This window comes from Anoplopoma fimbria, chromosome 5 (genome assembly GCF_027596085.1).
Source record: "Anoplopoma fimbria isolate UVic2021 breed Golden Eagle Sablefish chromosome 5, Afim_UVic_2022, whole genome shotgun sequence".
Lineage (NCBI taxonomy): Eukaryota > Metazoa > Chordata > Actinopteri > Perciformes > Anoplopomatidae > Anoplopoma > Anoplopoma fimbria.
In genome coordinates this window covers 16,355,164-16,371,035 of record NC_072453.1, presented here as the reverse complement: position 1 = coordinate 16,371,035, position 15,872 = coordinate 16,355,164, and the positions used below count along the sequence as shown (strand labels likewise).

The 15,872-nt window shown below is 39.4% G+C and overlaps 2 protein-coding genes across 2 annotated transcripts in view; both read right to left on the bottom strand.

Annotated features, from left to right (window-relative positions):
• wnk4a (WNK lysine deficient protein kinase 4a) overlaps positions 1-7,085 on the bottom strand; it is a 44,291-nt gene extending 37,206 nt beyond the window's left edge. Inside the window, exon 1 of the mRNA XM_054599523.1 lies at positions 6,465-7,085. Within this exon, the coding sequence (XP_054455498.1) occupies positions 6,465-7,085 (621 nt within the window). The remainder of the gene's footprint in view (positions 1-6,464) is intronic.
• A 1,495-nt stretch (positions 7,086-8,580) lies between these two features.
• Positions 8,581-15,244, bottom strand: vps25 (vacuolar protein sorting 25 homolog). Its single transcript, XM_054599023.1, has 6 exons — positions 15,162-15,244; positions 12,451-12,596; positions 11,279-11,332; positions 11,065-11,153; positions 10,121-10,196; positions 8,581-9,390 (listed from the first exon to the last, which is right to left on the bottom strand). Exons 1-6 carry the CDS (start codon positions 15,206-15,208, stop codon positions 9,278-9,280), a joined length of 525 nt encoding a protein of 174 aa, XP_054454998.1. The 5' UTR covers positions 15,209-15,244; the 3' UTR covers positions 8,581-9,277.
• Between the last annotated feature and the right edge of the window lie 628 nt (positions 15,245-15,872).

Genomic DNA, 15,872 nt, shown 5'->3' with positions numbered 1-15,872 from the left:
TCACCTGAAAAGAAGAATTGTTGTGTTTTCGTTAGCTTAGAATTAGCCTTTCATGTCTACATACACACGTTTCTACAGTAGCCCAGAAGGGAAAACAAACACCAGCTTTAGAATGGGCATTTCGGGTTTTTATGTTAACTGAAGGCCACCGTAGTTCTCCAACATGTGAACGTGAGCATCTGAGCGCAAAAACCGTGGAAACGCCAGCTGAAATTTGCCTTCCATTTCCCCTAAAGTAGTGTTATTATGGGATAACCTCTGAGCGAGGGTTTGCACTCCGCTGCTCACGTTCACACAGTCTTTGAAAGGGAGGAGTGATCAGAGGGATCATTAGCTTGTTGCAATCTGCAATCACATCTCTAATTTACCATTTAAGTTAAATACGGCCTTCAGGGACACTGGTCACTTCATTCTCTGACACTTAAGGAACTCTAAGTGCAGTTCCCTTAAATAGTCAAAGTATCTGATAAGTTTGTATCAACCGCACATCTACTTCCTGCACGGTCTCCTCCTGTTAAGATTCACTTAGAAGCCCTCCCAGTGTGCAGTCAAACGTCTATCACGTAACTAAGACAAATAGAAAAAACACATTTAACGGCCGTCGCACCTACCTAGCAATTTAGTTTCCCACAGAGACGTACAGAACACGCCAAACGGCCTCGGGGTATCCGCCCTAAAAAAGACACTAACACACTATCAACAGCAGCCAATGAGACTCTGTTATCCAGCTTAAAGAGTACATACTGTACGATACAGACAGGCTGTATCTTGCAGGGCAATCGCCAAATGGGTGCACTTTTTTTTGTACAGTACATGTTTTATAGGTGACACAGGACTGTGCAGGGCGAAAGCAAACAAACAGTTCGGCCTGGCGTCAAAGTGACGTGCTGCCATGTGTAAATGCAGGCTGTCCTCTCGGGCCTCCGCCACTTTCTCCTCTGAGAACTTTGGCAGGCCCTGATAAGCTGGATCTCGCTGCGCCCTGCGAGGAAAGACAGTGTTGATGTTGGCTACAACTGGACTGATAGGAAGCCCACAGCTTGTGTTAAGTCACAGAACACTAGCCACTTTCAGAGATAAAGGTTACGCAGCCCGGTTTGTGTGAGGCCCTGGAGAGCACGAGGAGAGAAAAAAAAGGGCTGGATTTATGCTTTGTTGTTGAACCTCTTAACTCCAGAGTAGCAAGACGTTAATAAGGTTTTACAGCTTTAATTTAATCCGGGGGGTTATTAAATGAGCATTAAAACTCTGAGCTGATACATAAACAGTTGCAGCTTCCAGCTCTTTCTCCGGTATCAGCTCACTTTCATTAATGGTTCCAGATCTTACTACGGAGGAGGTGATGCTTAGGCAGAATGTAATATTATAATATATTTGTCAAGTAAAGTAAATTAAGATTAAAAGTTATGCTTTATCAGAAACTTTTTGAGGAAGTTAAGAACACACTAATCACTACTATAAAACAGGGAATTACACCAATTCTTTACATTTCAGAAGGTGGAACCGTTGAATGATTGACATTTTTGCATGAAAGATGGTTGAAATTATTATTCAATTATTGTGGCTTATTTGTTGAAGTTTTAAAAAATGCACTAATACAGACAGACGAAGCTAAACCGGATTAATGACAAGGGCTGGATATCTTTTAAAAATGTTTGATACTAGTGCTAATGCAAGTTGTTTTTTGGTTCTTTACTTTGAGAAATATACTATGTTTTTTCCACAAATCCAACAGAAGAAGCAGACATTTTGAAAAATGTCCTTATTTTTCATATATGTGGGGGAAAAAGTCTGTAAAATCAATAGAGCCAGGCGAGCTGTTACCCACTGGATGGAGCTTTTATGCAATGCTAAGCTAAAGAGTGATGGCTGTCATACTACAGACGGATATGAATGTTGTGAGCAAGTAATAAATATAGGTGCCAAAATGTCAACTCTTCCTTTAAATGCTCTCTAACCACATGAGCCAGAACTTTATCAAATAAAATACAATCTAAAAGTGGCAAAAATATGATTTAAATGAGGAACTACAGTATCAAAAATCTGACCCGACATTCAACACCAACTTTTAGTGCTAAAGACACATTTCAGTTGGTACCAAACAATATTGAGGCTCACTACCAATGACGACAAAGAAAACTACATTTTCACTTCTACATTATAGTTTAAATGGATACTGTTTGCTAGACTCGATTATGCAACGTGCACTGAAACTATCCGTCTATACAAAGCAGCACCGATGAACAACTGATAAACTAAATAAGTTTATTATCATTAGAGAGTTTCTTGTGCTGCAGGAAACAGTTACCACAAAAATGTCTTCCCCATTAGCCAAAATATAATCCAAAAAAGGAAAGAAAAACTGTCTTTGTTTGTATTAATACACCCGAGGCTGCTGGTCAACTGGTATTTCTAAATGCACTCAATCCGATGTCCCTCATAAAACCACTGATAGTTCCGAAAATACAGGTGTCTGTGGCGAAGCAGAGCATGTGGAGGATGTTTACGCAGAGCGTGATTTAGGAATGTGTGTGGGTTCATGTTTAAAAATGACACATGAGTATAAAAGTGTCCGGTGCAGGCCGGAGGAGACTCGCTGGGAGCTGCCCTTGAATAAGATCAGGTATTGTGCAACAATTTGCCCTTTGAGAAAGGAGGGCTGACCGAAAAGGATATGTGCAGCAGTGCACTCATTACTATCAGTTACAGAGTAGCTCTCTGACTTCGCTGGGTAGAAGCTTCATGCTCGACATGTCATATATCTTTGGGGCAGTTTTTAATGCAAGGAAGCTATAAAATCATGACATACAGGAGAAATACAGCAGGTCGTAAACTATTCCTGCCTCGGTGTAGATTAATGGAAGCCGGGAGGAGACCATACAACGGCTCATCTATTTTTTATCAACTCTACATTTCCCTCTAAGCCCAGTTTATGTTGCCTATAAGGCACCCGAGTCACCTGTGAGCCAGTCGGGGGGGAGGCAGGGTTGCTAGGCAGCCGCCACCTGGGAAGGTTTTTTATTTTATTTTGCTTTGCTTCTTTTAGAAAAGTGTCTAAAAGGGTTTTAAAGTTCCTAATAAAGTTATTTCACCACAATTTCATAATTATTGTAATATGTATGATAATATTGACTTGATTAAAAGACTGGAATGCCTTTTTATTCAATTTATCTATATTTGAATTGAGGAAAAACTGGAGATGTGGGACTAACTGATTATCTATTATCTATTTCTTTTTTTTACATACAACACAACGAAAGGCAGAAACAGCACCAACAAAAGAAAACTTCTCTAGGATCATACAGCATATAATATATATATATATATATATATATATATATATATATATATATATATATATATATATATATATATATATAATATTACAAGTACAAGGAATGCAAGTGAAGTAAAGGTTGCAATCCACTCTCAAGATAAACTTAATTTGTGTTCAGTCAAACTGTAATAACGCAGATTTCTTTACATTTGTTCCAGTAAAAACTGTTTGTATAAAGAACGAGTTGATTAGATAAGAAAGGACACAGAGGTCGAGAATCTCTGAGTATGATGTCTAGATTTTTTGTGTGGAAATAATCATTTATATTTTACAGTTGAAAAAAGTAAAACAATCAGTGAGATATTTTAATTGGAACAGTTTCTAATTTACCTCGAACGTACTTTCTGTACCGACGCTTTTGGGGTTTTTATCGGCATACAAACAGTAAAAACTGGAGCTTTTATATCTGTGATAAACTCAAAATGAGCTGATGATGTCGTCCATGCTGACATATATTCAGCCTCTTATCACTTTATAACAGTTAGACAAGAAAAATGCATTAACCACAAAAGCTTAGTGGGATAGATAGCGAAAAATAAACAAGAATATAAATATAAATGTCTTTCAGCGATGTGTTAACCCAAGACACGTCGTCCTCAGGCCTCTGGAGTTCCCTACCCGATAGCTCAAAGCTGATTTGTGATTTGCAAATTTTTTCTACAACAATCAACACCAATAAACACATGGCCATTTCTGAAATCATGACACCAACTAGTCATTATTTGTGTACTTGAGTCAATGCTATAAAAGCTTTTAGAGCAGCCTCTCTAAATCTGTCATTTTGGTCTTAGTCCATTTAATCTCTTTGGTTGATTTGTTGTTCTTTCTGCTGAATAACTTATTTCCAAGCAACCAAACACAAGATTTAAAGTGGTGCTTTTGTTGAAGAAACTCAGATTTACAGATCAGTCATTAAATAAACTTATCGATTAGTTGACAAAATCGTACGAGCGTTAGTCGAGGAATCTCTAAATGTTTTCACGTTGTTTCATTTGTCTGTTTGAATGTTTGTTTGTGTGTTTTCATGGATGGTAGTTTTGTTTTTGATTATGACATTCACTGATTTTTAAACTGCACTTTCAATTTGAATGATTACTTAAACTATAAATCCCCTTCAAGGGACTAGTGTTGGAAATTTGCTTCGTCTAAATACACCTAAATACATAAATGAATGAGTATATATATATATATATATTCTTCATGTGAGTGTTTGCCTGACGAGAAAGGGAGCTCTGATTACTGTTCTATTGTATCATAGTCCTAATATTAGTTATGAACAGTGACGTGAGCCATGTCCTGTGTCTTTCACCGTCCTGGTTGAGCTCTTGTGATACATGTCATGGAAGAATCTAAATATATGGTTTCCTTTTTGTTTGCTGGCACAAAAGAAAGTCCCAGTGAACAACGCCTAGACAGACCAGTAGAACAACAGAGACAACACTCTGCACACTGGAGATCACCTCCTCAGTCTCAGTTATCATGACGACTAATTCAAACAGTGGTTTGTATAAATGGGAATAATAGAGCGGAGGTAGTTTGAATCTTAACTACCTGCAGATTACAGCTCGGGCTCTGCAACACATAGTTAAAACAGCTTTGGGCATTTTTCTACCTGACTTGCAGTGACGCACCTCCGACTGCTGCTCCGTCAACATTACAGAGGCGATTGTGTTTAGCCACCAACAGCCAGCTTTTGTGTTCATTTAAGCAATCAGGGGGCACACGGGAAGGGCGGGCTGCAGCCAAGTCCGAGTCTTTGAGGTTAACTTCTCACAACAGTAACCATATCAACAATGGCCACCTTTAAGCTCATTAGAGGGCGATTAAAGAGGGCTTAACTGGGCTCATGTCTCAAGTCAGGAGATGAAATGGCAAGCTTTGTTTCCAACAGGGGCCCCGGGCCAAAGAGCCGAATAACACAATGTGTCGCACTTTTTCCCTCCGCAGAAGTTAAAAGCAAGTGCTTTGATACTGACGGACCCCCCTGCTTGTGTTTGACGTTAGATTGTGAAACAGTTGGGACAGGTAAAGGGACATCCGGGGTCTCTCTTTTCTCTCTCTGTCTTCCCCAAACAAACACCTGTTGTGTGAACTGACAGGTGGGCTCTCGAGGCAGAAGTCCCAACCTGCTGGTGCCGGGAGTTTGAGCCCCTTTTGGTGGAAGATTCACTCCACCTTGTGTAATCCCTGACTGTCTGTGTGCCTCCTGCAACACAAAGACCACCTCTGTGCAGCGTTCATTGAGCAAAGGGAGAAGGAGCTTTCGTGCTGCAGGAACGTCTTTAAACAACTTCCGATATCTTCATCGGAATAAAGTGATTGCTGAGTTCAATTTGAGGTTTAGAGGGAGCAACTTCACACCTAAGAGGGCTCACATTGGTGCCAGATATTGATACCAATGCATGTCACACAAGGATTTAACGCTTTGTAAATCCTTCACTTTGCTATTGAACCACGTGATGTGATGCTACACGTGAGACACACTCTCTCTTAGTGCTGCCCCACAAGATGGGAACGTTTCAAAGCACAAATAGAACCGCTATCATCCCCTAATTCTGATATACGGCTGAACGTATAAACGATCTGCTGCCTCTCGGTTGTTCTTATAGTTTTTTTGCCCGTGGAGGCGTCGGGGGTGTCACCGGTTGTTAATGAAAACAGAAGATTAGAGGGAGATCATGGCCGACGGAGTTGATTCAGTTGGAGCTGGCTGCTGACAGTTTGACCTGAGTTACCACAAACAGGGCCTGACACAGTCCAACTCAAGGTCAACAAGGAATAATAATCAGTGGATTAGCTGCTTCACATCAACTCTGATGACCTGACGGAGGGAGGATTAGAGCTTGAATGAGGCAGGAGAGTAGGGAAAGTATCAGCCTGTGTACCTCCTGACCTAAGTGTGTTGTGGGTGAGATAATGTGGTGTAAGTAGGGCTGAAAAACAGAGCAACTTAAAGGAGATTAATCCTGGAATATAATTCGAATTGAGACCTAATGTATTGTTGCTTCATCTATTTAAATAGCAAACAAAATGCAGTATTCCTCATTCAAAACAAATGAAATGTGTGCTCCTGAATGCACCATTCAAATTGGCAACTTAAAGTGAAATATATAAGAAGCCTTCCTACCTGTAGCTCGCACCATGCCACCTCCACTGTCGTCTCCGTGTCCAGTCCCTTATAGACATTCTTGAAAGACCCTCTTCCGATCTCGATGTTGAATTTGAGGTATCTTCCATCTGGGGAGGTCGCCACCGCTTTGGTCTCCATGTCCTCCTTCTCCTCCTGCTCCAACTGGGAATCAAACGTGATGCGGGACGAGATCTTCTTCCTCTTGCTCTGAAGTTCATTTTCGGACTCCTCTGAGCCAGACCTCGGGACTGGACCCCAGTTCCCACCCAGAGACCCTGCATCGGGCTCCTGGCTGCTGGGAGGGGTGTTGGAGCTGGTGCCCGGGCTGGAGACCGGAGAGGGGGACCTCTGCGGGGACTCCTCGGGTTTCTCCTCCTCTGCCCTGGACTCAGACAGGGTGGGGATGTTCTCAGCAGACCAGGACAAGGCTTTGGACAGGGCACCGCTGTACAGAGGAGAATCGATGTCCATGCTGATCTTCTGAAGCCCATAAGAGTTCCTCCGTGCACCCAACCCCTGCGTCCTCAGCACGGATGGCACCAGAGGAAAGCAGTCGTCTGTCATATCCACAGGGAGGCCAGGGAACCCGAGTCCTGGGATCTCAACCAAGTGTGACATGGTGGCCTTCTCGGTTTAGATGCCTAAATGTGGGGATGGCACCGTTACAGGTCCGAGCTACTCCTCCATGATGTCAGAGGCTTTAAACAATGTCTGTTAACATAAGGAACCAGTTTATATATTTAACATGCCTATCTATAAGAACTGGAATGACTTTATACCTGAATACAGCCAACCTTATGGATAACTTAGAAGGGTGTTTCTGCCTTTCGTTGTGTTGTATGTAATAATAATAATAATAATAATAATAGATAATCAGTTAGTCCCACATCTCCAGTTTTTCCTCAATTCAAATATAGATAAATTGAATAAAAAGGCATTCCAGTCTTTTAATCAAGTCAATATTATCATACATATTACAATCATTATGAAATTGTGGTGAAGAAGGCTCTACTCACTCATTGCAGCCGGTGCGTAAAAGCTGTGCGTAAAAGCTCTCCAATGCGTAAAAGCTGATTAAATCATAGTTCCACTTCAATAATCCGAGCTGTCCTCTTCTCTCCTCTCCACAGAGTCCTCAGCCATAACCTCCGGAGGAGAAGGACTGCTCTGCCTATATCAACAGAGCTCCGGTGGGGCTGAGAGACGAGCTCTCTCCAAACTCCACCCCTTGGCACAGCTTTGACTCCACCAGAGGGAGTAATTACAGCGGATTGGAGGAGTGTTTGCAAACTAGCACTCTTTTAAATCCCCCAACATTTCATTAGCATGGGTTCCTTTTCATTCTATGCGTAATTGGTGTCCAAAAAAAGATCTTTAAAAGTTACATTTGGGGCTGTTTTGTGAGTTGCACAAGAAGTAAAAGAAGGCGCAGTGTTAAAAACAGGATCCATAAACGTATAGATTTTAATATTTCCTTGTATTGATTAGCTGGACATGTGCCAGGCATAGTCCTCCACCTGTTCACTTGGCATTGTGCCCAGGAAACAGCAGGAGGGCAGGATGTCTCCTCTTCCAGTTTGGCCCCCCCTCACTGACAAGCGCATCTCCAGTTTCTCTGAATTAAGGTGTCACATCACCATAGAGTCAGTCATATGGTTAACCTGCAAAGTACGAGTCTAACCTGCAGGGGGAGCCACACCGAGGACAGTTGCTGAAACGAGACACCTTTTATCAGTCAAGGCCGCTCACTGGGCCCCACCTGTCCCATAACACACACACACACACACACACACACACACACACACACACACACACTGGTACACACACACACACACACACACACACACACACACACCCCACACTGTCACACACACACACACACACACACACACACACACACACACACACACACACACACAGCCTTGTTATCAGGAAACACACACACAGGAAGGATTCCCTGGAGTTGTATCATCCCAACAGGCAGGAATGCACAGCACATGATGTGTGTGGATCATCCATACAGAACAGCTGCAGACAGAAAGTCTTCATTCATGTTTTACATACAAAGTCTCAGAGAAACAAAAAGGAAGCAAATATAGCAAATTTCTAATTTATTTTCCTACAGGATATGGAAAAAAAAGAAAGTTGAATATAGACAGAGAGAGAGAGAGAGAGAGAGAGAGAGAGAGAGAGAGAGATATGGATGATATAACAGAAGCTACAGCACAATAATAGGATGACAGCAATCTGTACATGAAGTCCACGATTATTACACAACCAGCTGAGTCGGTCGGGGCCAGGAGTCTCTGTGGTGTTCCTCTTCTCAAAATAAAAAAGTCCCTCTGGTGTTGCATTATGGGATTTCTTTGGGATGTCTCGTTGGATCAGAGAGAGAGAGAGAGAGAGAGAGAGAGAGAAAACAGCCGAGCCAAAAGCTCCACAGCTAATTATACCGAGGAGAATTTGTTACAGCGGAAAGAAAACGGGATAAAACTAGTCGTATTTACAATAAAGAAACAGCTGGTGGGGAGAGAGTTTCCCCAGGAGTATTCAGATACTATTTAGTCCCCTGAAAAGGCCCTTTGCATGTTTAAATGGCAACAAATGTCACCTCAAATGCTCTTTATCCCCCAAAAACACCTAGAAATGATATTGTTTCCCTTCCAATAATAAAAAGGCTTTGCACAAACCAAAAGGCAACAACAACAACTGCAGGACAAGCGTCCTCTGGCTCTGGGCGTTGAGGTGCACCGTGTGTTTCAGTACGAGGTCTCGCAGACGGAGTGTGTGTGTGAATCCAGCACCGTTTTTTAGAAAAACTTGACCCCCTTGCCGTCGTCCATGGTGATGATCTCTGCTTTGCCGTCCGTCTGTAAAGCCTGCAGCGAGCGAAGCAGCATCCAATCTTCTAAACCGTGGAACTCTGGAGAAAACAGATCACAGGAACTGTCAGAGGATGCAATGTGAATAATTAAGTATTAATTCAGCTAATTTAAGTGACAAGGTGCTTTACAGGAGAGGCTTGTGATCAAACTATTTAAGAGCTACAGTTTTTAATTTTAATTCATATAAATAGTGCATTTATTTGATAATATTTCACAGTCTTGTCATTTTAATTCATATAAATATATATATATATATATTTATTTTAAAGTTATTTAATTATATAATAAAGCTTCCTGATTTTAGCAATACTTTCTATTATTTTTAATAAAATTTTCTCTTACTATTTTTATGTTAAGCAGAAATACACCAAAACAAACTCATTTATGAGAAAACCTACTGATTCTGAATCAGATTCTTATAAAAGATTTTATAAAGGATGGAAATAAAGCATAAAAGACTAATTAAAATCATAAAATGAATAGCCTGTCATCAGTGTGTGAATGGGTGAATGATATGTAATGATATGTAATATATACTACTGATTGTAAGTCGCTTTGGATAAAAGCGTCTGCTAAATGACTGTAATGTAATGTAATGTAATGTAATGTAATAAGCCTTTTTTTTTTTTTACTTTTGAGAAGTGTTTTAAAAGATGTCAGTGATTCTGCAAAAGTTTAATACTCTAAGTAATAAAATAAAATATGTTAAAACAGCCTGAAATGAATTGACTCAGATTAATGATTACATTATTTTAAATGGTACCATACCTTCACCTTCTGTGTCATCACCATTGGACAACTCATAGAGAGTAAACACAGAGTTGACCATCCCGATTTTGGAAACCTGAAATGTCAGAGAACAGAATAATGGCCACTCGGAAGAAATCCGGTGAGGACAGGCTCAACACGTGTTTTTGACGGGACCAGAAGGATGAGATCTGGAGCATGCGGCTATAAATAGAGCCTTTAATAGGGGGCAGCAACTAACTTTGGCAAAGTCTTCATCAGACATTAAGGTCTGCTCGTAGTAAATCATCCAGCTGGGACTTTTGATAATCTCTCTCACTGTTGTGACTGCTGGAGCGCAAAACTGTTGATATTCTACATCTTAGTTCTTACCGATGAATCTCATGAAAAGACCAAAACAAATATATTTGGGCACTGTAGCGCTTCACAAATGCTTTCTGCAAAAAATCAAATGTTCTGTTGTGAAATCAGATTTAATGAGGCTAGTTTCTGTTTTAATCTGATTTGGGATTTCAGTTATATCATTACATCATCATTACATCATCATTATATCATCATCACTGATGATCTGTTCTTTTATCCTGCCGTCCTGACGTCTCAGCAGTCCTTTCCCTGTCTGCAGTCTTTGTCCTCTAACATGTGTGTACATGTAAACAGCTTAATAAAACCCTGGTTACATATCTACATGGGCAAGAAATCCGCTTTCTCCAGGAGAAATCTAGTTGAGAAGAACCTTGTCTTTAATTCATATGACATTTTAGAAATCTGGTTATTCCAGAAAAGTGACCAAGAGAGCTTTTTCGTCCATTTAAAGTTAGTTGTCACTGCTTTCAAATGTACTTCTTATTCATTGCTTCAGAGAACGTTTTCTTCTCTTCATGTATAATTTGTCAGCCACACAAATGTACAAAATATGTTCAGAGCACAGAGACAGAACAGCATGAGTCTAAAGGTCCATGACTCACCCACTGGTATATTAGCTTTCCCCATTCCTCCGGTCGTCTCCACATGACTAAACACCGAGACTTGTTTTTGTCCAACCAGTCAAGGTTTCCTGAGGTGAGTCGACACAATGATTAAAAAAGAAGGAAAAAAAAAAAGGTTTATTGCTGTTTAAATGAATTCACAGCGAGACAATGAGATAAATATCCATAATCTTTTAGACAGAACAAAATTTACCTTTTTTCCTCAGTTCCTCAAACACAACTTGAATTGCTTCCATTGACAGTTTTCCTGGAATCCAGTTAAGGGCAAACAAAAAAAACATAAAGATACAAATGTACAGAGAACAATCAATGTCTCGAAGCTAAATTAAACTTCAAAACGTCTCATCCTGCTCTCAGCATATAAATGGGAAATTAAGAAAACATTTACATTTGTAAAAGACACTCTGCCAAATTAGTGTTTCTCTCCTAAATTACTAACGGAAAGTTTCAAAATCGATGCAGCAGAACCAGAGATATCCACTTTTTTTACTCCAGGCTTTCTTCTACATTACCCACAATGCAACTCTTTGAATGGGTGAGTTATGCTGGTAGCAAATAAGGTAGCTTCCAGCATGTTTTTAAACTAGAAAAGTTTGATTTTGTCCCTCTTGAGAATGACATTACGTGTCTCAATGTGATTACCTGTCTGAATAAAGGTTAAGTAAAAAGACAGACTGAACTAAGAGGCTGTAAGAGAACAAATAACTTAAGTTTTAAATTTAAATAAATAAATAGACATTTTCATTCTGTTAATGTCTATTTATTTATTGAGGTGCCATAGTTAAAAAAGGGTGTTAAAGTTACCGTGAGGAACTTTTAACTGGTTATGAAAAAGTCTCTATTCAACATCGATGCCTCTATATGACCTTACTAAGTAAACGAGACCATCAGTGAGAAGATTTCCTATTTCTATACAGTTATTCTTAATGCTCACATAAGCAGCTGCACTGTCCAGGAGCTGTCAATAGACTATGATGTGTGAAATCGGTGTAGTTCCCCTTTAGATACAGTAACACCAGAAAAACTGATAAAGTGCATTCAGTGATCTTGATATGAGAAACTTATATTCACCAAAACAAAGAAAAGAACATCAAAATAAGAGGCTAATTCAACACAGCCTGTGTGGACGGCAGCTAGCGAGATGGCATTGAAAAAACACCAAGATTTTAATATATAATATCCTGTAGGTAGTTTTTATCTGAATGAAGGAGACAAACTGAAAAACAATCTACTAGCAATCCAAATAAAACCTAGGCCACCATCAGAGGCAATGTGGATTTGGTATTTTAAGGATCTTGGATTAAGCTGTAGACTGGAAGGTAATATGTTGGCCTTGACAGAGCCACATTTGGCCTGTAAGGATACGTTCTATCTTCTTGTTGTTGAACACGGGGCTCTCCTGAGCCTCCATGACGTCCAGGGTGTAGAGCTTGTGGTGCCGGCAGTAAGACAGAGCCAGCGAACACCACGCCGCCAGCTGCTTCTGTCTGGTGTCAACATTGGGCTGAAGCCTGTCCACACAGAGAGGAAATAAAAAGATGTCAGGACAATGTAAACAGCAAACCGACGGCACTGCAAACATTAGACAAAGACCCAATCCACATGTAAATGTAGTGAACCGTGATTGTCTCGTGACATTCAGACCATTTTATCAATGTCTGCTTGTTCTTGTTATATGCTATAGATTTTTGCACCTCACAAAGTCTTCCAATTCTATTTTTCTTCTGCTTTTTGTGTGTGTTTTGTGAATATTTGTACAAGTTTGTTATATTTACATACTTTTTTGACAGAATAAAACCAAACCAGACCAAGAAAAACATAATTCGGATGTTGGCTCGGGCGATATGAAGATATAAACCAACAGATGATAACATGAGACAATATTCGTCAGAGATTTTTCTGGCGTTATCTCAAGTTGTGGTGGACGATTTATGAGCAGGACAAGCATCTTAATGTTTTTCAGGTATTTCATTCACTGAAATATACATTCCCATTTGGTTATTTCATCTAAAAACACTTTCTCAACTGGATTTCCATAGTATTAACTATTTATTTCCACCTACTTTTGGTCTGGTATCTTAATATTAATCATACAGCATACGTATATTTCTGACAAAAGTGTTTGTGGAAAGTCTTTTCCTGTTTCAACAAAAACAATGCCCACTGGGAAAAGCCTCTAGGGTGACCTTTAACACCAACTGATCACGACTCACTGATGCTCTTGCTGTTGAATGGAAACAAATCTTTCCTTCCAGGTTTCTAAATCTTGTGTAAAGCTTCCTGATGAAAGGTGACCGTAACAGATAAAGTGAACACACTGTTACTTTGTAACACTGACCACCGGCATCGCTACTGAAACTTACACACTGAGAAACACCACTTATCAACAGTCTCTGTGCAGCACCGTCAACACTGGTTGCCAGTGTGTACACTGTACAGTTCAACCTCTGTATCACCAAACAAGAAATGAAAGTGTTCCTTGTATTTGTTTGGTATCTAGTTACATTTGATTTACAGGAATTTTAGCACTGAGGTCTTTTCGTGCAGCTGGTGTTAAGCTGAAATGTGTCGCCCTGGAGGATCAACAACAGTAAAAAGACTGATGTGTTGACCAAACACTTTCAGCTAAGGTGTCAATACTCTGCCTCTTCACTACTGGTATCAAAAGATGTGATTGTAATAGTCACTTTAACAGCTAGCACAATCTGGGCTCCGTAGGAATTCTCATTTTAGTAGCAACTATTAAACATACAGACAACTTTACACGCCATCATGTCTGGACCAAAAATATATACGTCAGCTGCACACTGTACAGAACTAAGATGCCAGGCTTTTAACCAGAATCAAAGGACGTGATCATATTTTTCTTTCTGGATTTTAATTGACCTTTAAAGAATGTAATTTCCTTTTTAAAAAGGTTTTGTGGGAACTTGGCTTGGAAACAAAAAAGGTTGCCGATTCAAGTCCCGGTACGGACCAAGTGTGGGGCGTTAACTGGTAGCTGGAGAGGGGCCCGTTCCCCTCTTGGGCACTGCAGAGGTGCCCTTGAGCAAGGCACTGAACCACCCACCTGTCCATGGATATCTCTCAATGATAATGAATGTGGATAGGTCCACTTTGTGTTTAAATGACAAATAACAGAGTGAAAAAAATGTTTGTCCCCTTGAGTGACTAATATAGGCATGCTTTATGCTTTGCACTGAATTGTTTTTTTTAATCTGTTACTTTTAAACTTGAGAATGTATGACTTGTCTGTTTTATTTTGCATCCTTTGTGCAGCACTTTATGATGTGGAATTTAAAAAGTGATATTATTGTTGTATATAGTTTGTAACCATAATAAAAAAAAATACATGTGCAGTGGTATTCTACAGCTGAAATACAAACCAGGCAGGTCACATAATATGATGGGTCACATAATGACACATAATCTTAAAACACATTTTTACAGAATGGCTTTTTTGTGATGTCGTCGTTTTAATGTTTCATTTTCATTTTATCTTATATTCGTTAACTATATTTTACCTATTTCACTTGATTTTATTTGTTTTGTTTGTTTATTTGATTGTCACTTGTTATTTAATTGTGTTTCTTAGTTTAGTTTGATCCTAACCATTGTTCTTAATGTTTCTTCTATTTGTAAACCTTGTTTTTAAAAAGGTGCTATATAAATAAAGTTATTATTATTATTATTATTATTATGATGGCTCACACTTTGATATTTGGTGGCCATGTTAGTGTTGTAGCTAAAGCTGCAGCTATCAAAACAGCTGAACTAATTCTGCAAACTTGCACAAACCAGGGTTGATTATCTAAATGTTAATGTTTGCATATATCAACATGCATTGGAGCATTAATGTGCCAACAAGTGAAGATGATGCACAAACTGTAAAAAAGCCAGTAGGGAGAAAATGAATCCACTTCCTTAGCAGAGAGCTTCCTTTAGCCTGGTGGCCTGGATCCCCTGATGGAAGCTCACAAAAGCTGCACATTTCGATTAAATAACAAGCAAACAATGAAAACTAACAAGCAGAGGTGATGCATGTGTTAAATGTGCTGCAGAAAAACTCTACTCACGTGAAAAACGGTGGGAAATTATACTGCCAGGGCCACTCAAAACTCATTGCAGTGGATGCGGTCTCACAGCTGACAGCTTCCGGAAGAGCGTCCACCCCTCAAATGGGTCCGACTGACTACAAAGACTTTACACAATAAAATAATGCATGAATACCAATAACTATAAATATAAGGGTAAATATATGAAACAAAACAATTAAGAAATACATACAGTACCAGTCAAAAGTTTGGACAACACCTTATCGTTGGATGTCTTCAATATTAATCTACAATGTAGAAAATAAAGAAAAAATAAAATAAAGAAAAACCATTGAATGAGAAGGTGTGTCCAAACTTTTGACTGGTACTGTACAGAATTAAATAAATAATAAGTGTGTAGGGGCATAAAAGCCGGAGTACAATAAACTATCTGATTATGTTCAGATTAAATGCATTTAGCAGAATAAACCTTGAAAAATAGAAATAAAGAAATAAAGAAAAACCATTGAATGAGGTATTAAGAAATACATACAGTACCAGTCAAAAGTTTGGACACACCTTCTCATTCAACTACTTTGAAGAATGTAAAATATAAAACATATTCTGGTTTGTTGAGCATTTGTTTGTTTACCACATAATTCCATATGTGTTCCTTCATAGTTTGGATGTCTTCAATATTAATCTACAATGTAGAAAAAAATAAAAATAAAAATAAAAGACGACACAATGATT

Coding starts and splice junctions, on each gene's coding strand:
- vps25 (XM_054599023.1), bottom strand. CDS start 15,208: ATGAGTTTTGAGTGGCCCTGGCAGTATAATTTCCCACCGTTTTTCAC. Junction 11,333..12,450: donor CAACAACAAGAAGATAGAAC/GTATCCTTACAG, acceptor ACTGGATTCCAG/GAAAACTGTCAATGGAAGCA. Junction 11,154..11,278: donor TGAGGAACTGAGGAAAAAAG/GTAAATTTTGTT, acceptor GACTCACCTCAG/GAAACCTTGACTGGTTGGAC.